The sequence below is a fragment of the Homarus americanus genome, unplaced genomic scaffold, assembly GCF_018991925.1.
Source record: "Homarus americanus isolate GMGI-L3 unplaced genomic scaffold, GMGI_Hamer_2.0 scaffold15794, whole genome shotgun sequence".
Taxonomy (NCBI): Eukaryota; Metazoa; Arthropoda; class Malacostraca; order Decapoda; family Nephropidae; genus Homarus; species Homarus americanus.
Window position 1 is genome coordinate 507,231 of NW_024748849.1, and position 12,602 is coordinate 519,832.

The following is a 12,602-nucleotide window of genomic DNA, read 5'->3' on the forward strand; positions in this document are numbered from 1 at the left end:
CGACAACAAAGGTCATTCTGGCTGTGGCAGAGCCTTGATGTGGTCTGGTCTATGCAGCTGATGTATTATAGATAGACATGTAGAGCTTGATGGGGGTGTTGGTGGAGGGGGTGTTGGTGGAGGGGGTGGTGGAGGGGGTGTTGGTGGAGGGTGTTGGTGGAGGGGGGGTGTTGGTGGAGGGGGGTGTAGGGTGGTGGTGGTGGGGGGTTGGAGGGAATATACCGTATATACAGTACATATATAATAAAGTACAATAAATTTATAGCGAAGAAGACTCTGCACTTGACCACATATCTAAATACTGTACATATTATAAGTTAATTAAGCTGTTGTTTGATTCTTGTAATTGTACTTCAAGTCAATCACTCAGCACCTGCTACATCACAACTACTGTATCATAAATAACCGAGATCTAAACTTGTAGGTACACTAAAATAATCATGTAAACATAATTGTCTTCCTTCATAGCACTGAACACTCATGACCAGTTTACTTCACCCAGTTAACCCTTCACCAAGACCAACCCATTCACATATAATTGTTATTCTTTGTATTAAAGGGATCCTGTCACCGTCAGCCCCACCAACAAAACCATAAATAATTAATTCACTAACTTTTTAAAAATAAATACGTTATTTTTCCATGTTATATTAGCCAGGTATGAGGAATTTTTAAGCATGGCAGTCAGGTATGCAATATTTAAATAACAAATGTATATATTTTATACCTTAGTCCATTTTGTAATTAAAATATTAATATTGGAAGATGGTATTATTGTCCAAATAACGGCCGTCCAGTAACATAAAACAGAATCTTTAATGAATATACAAAGTTAAGTACATACTGTGCAAGACTTTAATAAATGTAGAAACATTATAACCAAACGGAATTTTTTGTATGGAGAAAATTACAAAGTAACTAAGTCAGCCAAACATACAGCATTAACCGGGTTAGGGTGCTGCTGGCAGTCCCCCCCCCTCCCCGGGTGGGGATAAAGCGAGAAAAAATAAACTTTTCCAAAATTAATAAAAACAAAAACAAAATTTGGCAGGAATAGGCAGACGTTCTGGAACGTCACCCGGGCCTAAGGGTTAATATATTAATACCTGAATAACCATCGCTCTAACAGTGCAACGGTACAATACAGTACTGTACAGTATTTGTATGTAAACGATAATTTATGCTAATGCTAATAAAAAGTTAAAACAAAACTGCTTCTCTCATCAAGTAATTTTCCTGTAAAACTATCAAGCTGATTAAGACCTGAAATCTCATAATTTGCAAACTGTACGAGTGCTTCTCAATTACCAAACATTCTCTTAGATTCACCAAGATCCAAAGAAGGTTCATGTGTACGGTACACCGTAATGTATTCTGACTGGGTACGAGGCCTACCCACTCTGTGTATAATTGTTGGAACCCTATCCTAGGAATGCTCTGAACAAAGAAAAAAAAATTAATTACAGATTGTCACATGCCAGACGTGTTGTAGAGTGTGAATTTGAAATTTGTACATGTAAATGGAGTTTTAAATAAAGCTATTGAAAAAAAGGTAGATACTACTGTTAACATTGTAAAGTGTGCTGCAAAGTTATATGCATTTCAAGAATGTATAATTGAGAATAACACAGCGCCCTCTAGAATAAACAATGCTTCACATTCTCCTAAAAAGAATGTGAGAAACATTTTGCAGATATTTTAATACCCTACAGTAGTCCACAAGGATCTATTTCTTGACAAATTCAAGTTGTTAACAGTGGAAAATGAATGTATAGCCTTCTTTAGTTTTGGTGTAGAATGTGAGGACTCGCGCAACTGAGGAAGCGACGATCAAAATATTTGATCACTGCTTCCAGGTTGCGCATCTAGTTCCCGCATCCTGGTCGCTCGCAAACGCTCCACACGTCTACATGGGACACATCAAATAAAACACACACGTTTGTCCGCTACACCAAGGTTGCGCGTTTACTCGAGTGGTCGCTCGATGCCGCAGGATGCTCGCACATAGGACTTAGCCTTACTGTAAATACTTCTAGCATCTAACAGGTTAAGGAAAAATTATCAAAATAAACAAAAAATTGATTAAATAGTTTTAATATACAGTACTGTACAGTACAGTACATGGTATATTGTTGTTGGGTAATCTATTATACGTATACACAAAGAAATATACACTCTTACTCTCTATTGGATACTTTCAGCTTAATCCTGCAAATTAAATACCGGTTATGGCAAGACAATGTATGAAGATATGCAGATGGACGAGTGGGGTGTTCTGGTACAGTATCTACATTGTTTATTTGTACTCTTGACAACATTATGTTAAAATACAACACAAGAAAAATGGTGATACATATCTCATTAATTCTTTGTCATTTATAAAAGGTTATATAAAGTGTATTATGGTGTCCAGTTCCATAAATTGTGAGCTTAATGAAGACGTATCAGTTACACAAGCTAAATAACTACCTTACTATACTTGTTGATTTAAAATACATCCTGGGAGTCTCTTATATACTGGGAGCAAGCAAGAATACTGAGCTCAAGGGAAGTTCTTTCACTTAATTATATTTATTTCTGGCTGGTCAGGTCAATTGTCTGTCCCTCATTCCTCCAACCCTCTGTTTGAAACAACGGTATTTTGACACTTTCTCAAGAGCACACAATCTTACAGTTAAAGAGTATTGACCTTTAATACCACTAGCTAATGAATTTATATTACCAGTATGTATGTTCATACGCCCCAATGTACAGGTCATCTTCTGCAAACTTTCACCATACACACTGGATATTTATCTGTGGATATTTATCTCACCATTATGCACATCCAAGTCTCAGTTTAAAGTAATTTTCATAAATACCCTGTAATAACTTTTACTACAGTCTTTAAAACATCATTACTTTTTCACAACGTAACTTTTTTTTAGCATACAAAATACAATGTTCTGCCATACTATATTTTGTTTATAAACTTTTATCACCTGTCACAGTGAAATTTTATTTTTGTCAGTGTGTATGACCTGACACACTTTACAGTAGCATTACCTAAAAGAAAAATCACAATATTTTCTTGTCACCTGGTACATTTGTGTGCAAGTCTTCACACTACCTGTACAGTACAGTATTTCTTACCTGTGGGCACAAGTGCTTGATTTTCTAAAGAACTTTTTAGGGATAAAACATATATCACACTGATTAAACTTCTAAGATGTGTGGACAGCCATATGCCCTTTCAAGGTTCCCTTTCTAGAAAAAATTTTCCCACACTCTGTACAAGAGAAATTATTCTTGCCAAGATGTAAAGCCATGTGTTCCTTCAGCTGAATTTTTGTACAATAACCTTCACCACATTCTTCACACTTGAATTTTTTTACTCCAGTATGTACTGCCAGAATGTGCTGCTTCATACTAACTTTGGTGTAGAAGTTTTTGCCACACTCTCCACACTTTAAGTCCTTATCACCAGTGTGCAAGACCATGTGGCGCTTAACACTGCTCTGGGTGTAAAACTGCTTCCCACACACTTCACACTGAAACCTCCTCTCTCTAGTGTGTTTAGCCATATGCTTATGAAGAAAACTCTGTGTATAAAATCTCTTGCCACAAGTATCACACTGAAATATCTTCTCGCCCCTACAGTGTACAGACAACATGTGTTCCTTCAGATTACCCTTCAATGAATAACTATTATCACACATCTCACACTTAAATATTTTCTCCTCAGCGTGGCTGGACATGTGGTTATCCAGCATACTCTTCTGGCTAAATCTCCCACCACAAACTTCACATAAAAAATTCTTCTCTCCAGTGTGTATGACTTTATGAACCAGCAGAGTCTTTTTCCTTTTAAAATATTTACCACATTCATCGCACTTAAACTTCCTCTTGTTGTTGTGTACCGCCATGTGATCCTCCAGTTTGCTCTTTCTGTGATAACTTTTGCCACACTCTTCACACCTAAAACTTTTCTCACGAGGGCGCACTGACATCTGCTGTGTCATATCACACATACTGTCAAAGCTTTCATCAAACCCCTCACATTTGATATCTTTCTCATCATTGTTCTCAGTCTTGCACAGATGAAACGGTAAATAGTCGTTACTGTAAAGAATTTCGCCACATTTCGTACACTCGGAATTGTTTTCATCAATGTACATAGCATTTTGATCCATACAGTGAGCCATGTTTAATACCCTTTACTACACTGTACAGTTTAAGTAAGTCCTTCCTATCAGTACTATGTTTGGGTGTATAATATTCAGTGTCAAACTTATCACCCTCTGCACGGATGAATTAATTTCTTTTCATGATTCTGTACTACATGCACTAGGTTCTTCACACAACTCGTCCGAGAAACCCTCACCACAAATTATCTCGTCTCACCAGAATGCACAAGAAAACATAACCCTCTCGTGGTCTTTCAACGCAAATTGCGACGCTAAGCACCCCTTCTGCTCAGCCGTATCTCACACTGATAGCAACCCTCCTGTAAGCAGAAACTTGCCAGCCTCGTGGGATGGCAGATGCATCTTTAAAGGTGCAATTTGGGTCTGGATCGCTCTTCCCAATGTTTATTAAAATGAAAAAACATTCCTGTTACCAACGCAACCTACGTCAAAAGACTGCGAGGGGGTGAGATTTCAAATCAAGGCCAAGAGTACCAGAGGTTTAACACAAATTTTTTCACTGAACTTTTCCTGTTAATGGACACAAGCACAAAAGGTCAGTAGGCACTCGAGTATCTTAATTTTGAAACAATGCAAAACTTGAGACAACACTTTACACTCCAACATTTCAAGAGTACAGTACAGTACTGTAATTGCATCAATATCACTTTACTCACATAAATCATTTTTATCTTTGTAATATTTCCCGTGTGCAAAATGTATTCTAATAGAAACACATCAAACCTTGTGACAATAATTACCACTGCAATATTTGACAAGTGAACAATCTTCTCATCTTAGGATATACTGTACTGTACTGTATTTTCAACATACTGTACAGGTATTACCAGTAATCTTTCATATTTCAAACTTAACACATGGTAATCTGTTAACATACTAACACTGTATACCTTAATCATGTTTAACTATGTTCTCTGGAAAGTGTTCAGTAACCATCACATTGGCTTATTCTTTACCATAATTCTAAGGAACGGTTCTTGGCTGGTTCTGGCCGTTTCTGGCAGGGCAGTAACCCATAACAACACAACTGATGGATGTGACAGCATTAAACTTCCCAAAAGCCTTTATCTCTTGAAGCTACTGTATGACCTCTGTAGGTTATCATCTTTGGCTATGATGGCCTCTTGATGCTAAGATAAGTTCCTTCTCACACATCCACTGACAAGCTTTTATGTCTGAAATAAATTAGACTGTGTTAGGTTGCTGGAATGATCTTGGAATTCTCTACCAGTCACTTTTTTTCTCATAGGATCAAACTTCTATGGCCGTGGGTGACAAGCTGGGATAAACTTTCAATACTTGTTAGGGCCTGTGCTGTACTATGTATGGTATAAACATAGCCTGGGAACAATGTACCATACAGTAACCAATTACAACAACACACAAACCAACTTGTCCCAATTCAACAATCTGAAGGAATAATTTTATGGGTTCAAAGTTGGTATGAAAAGAATTTTGAATCTTGTGTGCATTTGAGTAAGTTATGAAGGTGTTTACAGTGTGTTTATGGGCCCTGAAATAAGGGTCATGTACAAAAAAATCAGGCAAGTTAGGAATTATATCCCTAATTTGCCTGTACATTATATTAATTTCTCCAATAATCACAATTATTAAATTATCTGGGATGTAAACAAATGCAATACATCTCTCCAAATGCTCTAGCCCCTGTTGCACACAAAACTGCAGGGAGCTGTACATATGCCATTATAACATACTTCGATAATAGTGGAGGAGATGGCTAACACTCAAAGGAGTTTATAGGATTCATATTTTCCACAGGTGTTGTTTGAATAATAGCAAGTCATAAAAATGATACAACAAATTTTTCCTTTAGAGTTTTTCTATCCAAGATAATAAATCACCTGTAGTGGGCAGGGGATAAGAGATGAGGGAAAATATTGTATGGGGTAAAACGAGAAAACTGAAAATATGGAAGTAATTTCATGTCTACAGTAAGTGATTTGTAGACGAAGAAATAGCTTTTTTATCGTAAATATTCCACTAATATATCTCCTGTGGTGAAGCGTGTTCGCATTACCGCTTAAACTATAAATTTGCGATTCCGGTCTTTGTTAATATTTATACAAGTAATAACAGAGGCTCTCGTCGGGTGTTTTATTACCATAAATATTGGCTTGCTTGTCTTTTGTTTTAATTTTTATAGGATTCACTATCCTGGTTTTACTGTTTATGGCCTGTGTAAATCCCCTTACTTTTTGTTTTTGCATAATTGGTTCTTGAACCTAGTCTATGTAAAAAGGATGAGATTCATATACTGTACTGTAGTTCAATTCAAATCCAATATCATGGGTTTGGATAAATTTCCAATTTCTTTAGAGTACCATTGGATTCTAAGTGAACTGTATGTTTGTACTGTATATTAATTGGTCTTCATCAAGGAGGACTGAAGGAGAAGATAGCTATCTTGTTTTTCAATGGCATTTTTATTGTGTATTGTTCAGTATGGTATCACAAGTTATCTGTGTTTGTGGAGGATGAAGACCATCTCCAAGAGTTCATGTGTCAACAAGGACCAGTTGAGAGGATATTGAAGTGCTCAAATGTGGCACAGAGAAGAAATACGGTGCCCGGTACTGTATGTGTTTCAGTGCAACAACCGATCGTACTCTCACGTCCAGTAAAGACCTACAAATATAAAATGCCGCTTCAAGAAAAGTGCTTTTAGTGGTAACTGACACCAAAGTAAGTACTTTCTGCTTAATATGTTGGGGGACCGGGGGGCAGTTAGGAAGTTAGGTAAGGTTATGTAAGTTTGGTTGGTAAAATTGATTAGGTCAGGTTCTGTGCATTGCCATTGAATTTTGAGAATTTTTGGTTGCAATCAATAGTTTAGACAAATCTGAGACACTTTTCTTCTATGATGTATCTTTCACAAACACCAAGCCTAACCTCTGGCCCCCTGGACCCCCAGGCATATACAAGTCATTTCCGCAGAAAAGTCATAGAAGAAAGTTTCTTTGAATTGGTAAATATTCGGTTTTATCCCTACCGTACCCTAACCTAACCTAATATTGCCACACACCTATCAGGCTGTTCATACAGTAGCCTAGGATGAGACGTCACCGCCTTATACCGCCAAAGAAGACAAAGTTGTGCGGGCCTAGGCACCTCATATCTACCAAATGCAGCATTTGCACGAGAAATTATTATCCTATCAGAACTCACTGATAAAAATAGAGTAAACAAAGCAAAACAGATGACTCGTCCGCAGGTCAGTCGTCAATATTAACCCTTGCTTTTCATATCAACTAAGGTTAGGTTAGGTTAGGTTTAATTTAGAAATAACCACGTTTTAACCTATTTGGGTATTATTGCAGTTTCGGCCAAAACACAGCCGACTGTTTCAACCATCCCCAACCTTTAGATCTCCTTGCTTGGGGTATTTCTAATCCCATTTCTATCAGAGGGCAAAGAATAATAACTTCAGAAAAGAATTTTAAAGTTTTCCAGACTTTTACAACAGTCTATGGCCACTAGACTTCTAATTAGGGTAGATTGTACCGATGTGGGGGTTAGGTTAGGTTTGGTGAGTTTAAATTAAGTTAGGTTAGGTATTGTTACCTGGGGGGGATACACGGCCGACCTTTAGACCCCCTTACTTGGAGTATTTCTAAGCCCATTTCAACCCGAGGGCACAAAATAATGTCAGAAATAAAATTAAAAATTTAAAAAAAAATTTCGGGGGAAGGACTCTTAATTTCCCCCAGAAATAAAGTCCAATTCGATTAAATCACACCAAAATACACAAGATAAACTAATTTCTAATCTACTTGGGCATATTGGCCGAAACTGCAATTTTACCCACATTTGCACAAACTACAACAGTGTCCACTGTAAAAATAAAGCCGTGAAATTGTGGTGTTTTTATAATCGTTTTCTATGAAAAATCGGCGCAGATTAGTCATTAATAATTAGTCAAATTAATAACTAAATCCTAGAGCTTGATCTCTAAAGCATACAGTAATAAGCATCAACGGCTATGGTCCAATATTGGCTTTCTTGGGTTATCCAATGGTGAATCAATTTACACTATACCACTATTAGTTACCATGTCAACGAGTATTAACACATTATGGTACATTACGTCTGCCTTTAACAGTGTACTGGTAGTGGTATTCTGAGCTCAACAAGATTCCCTTTCTCTAATTTTATACTTACTGATTACTTTATGTAATGGTACTGGACACTTTAATAGACGCAATAAATGTGTATTCCAGTAATATGTCACAGTAAAGTAAGTAAATAGCACAGTAGAGACGAAAGTTGTCCAGCAGCCACTACTGTAAACAACATTACATTACACCTTCAGTCCTCCTCAACTGAGTTTCCTGGGCATCAGATGGAGACTTACAAGACGTTATAATGATGAAGATTAGATTACATTTGATTAAAAGTGATAGATACATCTGATAAATTTGATAGATTACACACACACACGTTATCATGGGGGACTTTAACTATGGCGACATCGACTCGAGAATGAGTTCACACCAAATGACTTAAATAACCCTGCTACTCTTTTTGTAGAAACTCTGAGAGATAATTTTCTGTTCAACATGTTAAGGACCCGGCGCATTACAGAGGGGAGCAAACGAGGGGGGGATGGTGGCCAAACTGGAACAAGTTGCCCCAGTTGGCACCAGCCACCATGTAATGTTGTCATTCAGATTTAACTGTTACTTAGTTCACGACAAAATTAGCCAAGGTGCAAATATTACACGGGGAAATTACGACGGGATGAGGGGTATCCACTGACCTGACTCACTAAGGCATAAGAACGCAGACATTATGCTGAATATCAAAGTAATAAAGTGAACCATTTGATCGAAAAATATATACCCAAGACCAAACCCAGTGCCTCTATCTAGGAATACAAGGAGACCCCTACACATGAACCATGCGGCGGTCGACAAAGTTAAGATGAAAACCCAGAAATTCAAGGCGTGGGTTAGGTCAAACGATGAGCAGGACAGGAGGATGTATGCAAGAGCCAGGAACCAAGCAAAGTCAGTGTAGAAGGGCTGAAAAGGAGTTCCACAGGTTGGTTGCAAGCGCTGTAGTACTGTCACCCCGTCTGGTCCCCGAGATATGCTAGGGACTGTCAGTTGGTTGAAAATGTTCAAAGGAGGGCCACCAGACTGGTGCCTGCACCTCAGCTACCCTGAGAGATTGGAGCGCCTAAACTTGCCTAGCTTATACTACAGAAGGGCAAGGGGCGACCTAACTGAGGTGTATAATCATCTCGAGGGGCACTACTCAATCGAGTGTCCTTATTAGGAGCTGGCGGACGCTCGCCCCACAAGGAGTCACAGCTCAAGATTGAAGAAGCCGCAGGTCCAGAAAACTGCGTAACAGAGACCCCAACGCCCAAGCGGCTAACGAGCCGATCAGTGGTGAAGAGGCTAAAGGTAAAGTAAAGCTGAAGGTTCATAAGAGTCCCGGCCCTGACATGGTGCATCCCGGAGCGCTAAGAGAGTTGTGCAAAGAGCTTGCCGAGACCCTGAAGATCCTGTTCTGTAAATGCCTAGATGAGCAAAAGGTCTCCAGTGATTGGAAAATGACTTCTGCGAGTCCTATCTTCAAGAAGAGCGATCATTACTCCACGAATAACTATAGACCGGTGAGCCTGACCAGCAGAGTATGTAAAGTACTTGAGAGTATTATAAGAAAGGCCATGATGGAACATCTACTACGAAACAACCTTGTAAGGGATTGCCAATACGGTTTTATGCCGGGACGCTCCTGCTTAACACAATTACTACAGGTACTGGATGTTTGAACACAAATTCTGGAACAGAGTGGTAATATCGACAATATATACCTAGGCTTTGCCAAGGCTTTCGACAGCGTACCACATGAAAGGCTGAAAATTAAACTGGAAGAGTACAGGATTCGGGGAAATGTCCTAGTGTGGATCGGAGGCTTTCTTCGTGCAGTGTGTGGTGATCAATGGCACGATATCACCTTGTGTACCCGTCACAAGCGGGGTACCACAGGGCAGTGTACTGCGCCCGCTGTTTGTTTGCTTCATAAATGACCTGCCTGACGCAGTACATTCCTCTATACAAATGTCTGCGGATGACGTTATATAACTCTGGTACTCTAATCGCCTCGTCCTTTGGGCTCTGGTCAGTCCCCAGTTGTTTTCAAGCTTCCCATTAAGGCTTGTAACAAGGTCAGAGGCCTGGCCTTCCCAGTATCTATCTGAATGCCTCACCACATGAAGACCACCTGAGAAGATTTTGTCTCTCGGGGTGTTCTACTGATAATCGTAACATGTTAACTAATAAACTATTCTGTTAAATGTATTAGTCATCAAAACGTTTGGAATACTTTTACTTACTTTTATCCTCTTCACCACTGATCGGCTCGTTAGCCGCTTGGGCGACCGGTCACGTCTCCGTCACGTACTGTCGGCAAGTACCATAGTGAGTTTTTTCCCAGCTTAGAAAAGATGCCCCGCCCCCTCCTCAGAAGTTACAGCTGATTGGCTGTAGAAAACCTGTCCGATTTTGTCCTGAAGTAATGATGTATTTCTAAATGAGTTTATTCATAATCGTTGGGATGACCGTTTCTGACGAGAAAGATTTTTAGCTTAATTATATAAAGATACATACATTCATTATTTCAAACATAAGCACGTAGAATGTTTATCAGAAGTATTATACATGAATTAGCTGTTAAACTCCGGTAGCAAATTTACGCTTTCGGAAGATGCATTTAATATATACTTATTTTTACCCACAGTACGGCGTACTAAGACTAATTACTTATCAGTCAGATTACATTATGCAAAAACAAAATTTTTAAAGATCAGAATCACATTGAAATATTACACGACCGTCAGCAGAGGCGGGAAAAATGACTGTGAACAACATATTTTTCTGATGTTCTGCCAGATTCCACACTCACGAGGTCATACATTATTTTCTTTTTAATATTATGAACAGCAGGTCACACTTAGACACGGTGAAGTCTTAGGTGATTATGAACGCCAATTTGGATGACATCTTTGTATGGCAGTTAACACGTTTGTTTGACGAGTCTTCTCTAGTTAGGGGAACAAAATTATCGTGCGAACTTTGGGTATCCTGTCCCATGATTGGCTCTTACCACCATGAAAATGTTACTCGCCGATATAAACATTCAACAATAAACAAGGTATGTCAATAAACAAGGTACGGCTGAATGGATACAACGCTCACTACTTGTTCTAATTGCCGATGGTTCACGCCCTGCGAATCCCTAGTTCACCCAGCTGAGTATGAGCACCTTACTTTACAGTTAAGGAACGTGGAAGTTGCCGAGTGCAGTGACGGCCACAATGTCTCTTCGTATACCTATACCTTAATATTCTGGTGTTTTTTTTACGATATTAAGATCAATGTAATTCATACAATCGTGTACAAATAAATATAATTCATAAGAGAACAGACGACCGCCTGACAGATGGTGAGAATGATAACTTACATCTAAGACAAATAAAGGAAGAGCTCAGACCCATGACATAACATCCCGTTGTGGCCGCACCAGGGAATTCATTTAAAATTGATAACATCTGATGAACAAGGCATTAATAAACTATAATTGTTTTAATGTTTTATCGTGATGTAAAGGCCTGGGACTTAGGGATAGAAATCCCTTACCAGACTAATCAGGATCTTAATAAAGGAATGTCAAGGACCAACGTTTTCTGAGGAACAACAAACAACCGTTTGAGATTGACATCTCTTTACTATAAAAAATATAACACAAAACTCTGACACCACTCAACAAACATCAAGTAACAATTACTGGAGTCAAACAATTAAGGCAGACAACAGTTAATGGAGTCAAACAATTAATGGAAGTAAACAATAAAAGGGAACAAACAATTAATGGGAGTCAACAACTGATAGAATCAAACAATGAACAGATATTTCCTAAGGCAGTGTCCCGGGAACAGGGTGATCCACACTCGGGGTAGGGAAGCGTCCATTCAACTCCATACTCGAGCGACGTCTTGAAATGGCAGGAGAACACAGGGACACAGACGGAATGAGATGAACTGACGGTCGTGGTATGTGGTAGTGGTAGATGACCAGAAAATTGACAGTCGGTAAGTGAAGGTCTGGGGACAGCCCACGAGTCCAGGACCTATGATGAGATCACAGCCAGAATTTGACGAACAGCCGGGTAGCTAGATAGTGACTGTATGGCGGCTGGGGCGAATCTGCTGGTGACCCAGATAGTCGCTGTCGTTCTCACCTCTGTCCAAACGCCCCAAGTGTCGTCAGCACCAGCAAATGAGAGAGTTAGCAGAGGTAACGAGCAGGAAGATCGTTTCCGCCCTTACACGTGATTTCTGAGTTTTAATAACTGTTATGATATTCAATAATTAAAATCACGTGAAGA

At 39.0% G+C, this 12,602-nt stretch overlaps 1 protein-coding gene across 1 annotated transcript; it reads right to left on the reverse strand.

Annotated features, from left to right (window-relative positions):
- Window positions 1-2,078: 2,078 nt before the first annotated feature.
- Window positions 2,079-8,549, reverse strand: LOC121880490 (gastrula zinc finger protein XlCGF8.2DB-like). Its single transcript, XM_042387715.1, has 2 exons — window positions 8,367-8,549; window positions 2,079-5,362 (listed from the first exon to the last, which is right to left on the reverse strand). The coding sequence occupies exon 2, from the start codon at window positions 4,182-4,184 to the stop codon at window positions 3,204-3,206; it is 981 nt and encodes a 326-aa protein (XP_042243649.1). The 5' UTR covers window positions 4,185-5,362; window positions 8,367-8,549; the 3' UTR covers window positions 2,079-3,203.
- Window positions 8,550-12,602: the final 4,053 nt, after the last annotated feature.

Bases quoted from the DNA above. Each gene is read 5' to 3' on its own strand.
- LOC121880490 (XM_042387715.1), bottom strand. From the start codon at position 4,184: ATGGCTCACTGTATGGATCAAAATGCTATGTACATTGATGAAAACAAT.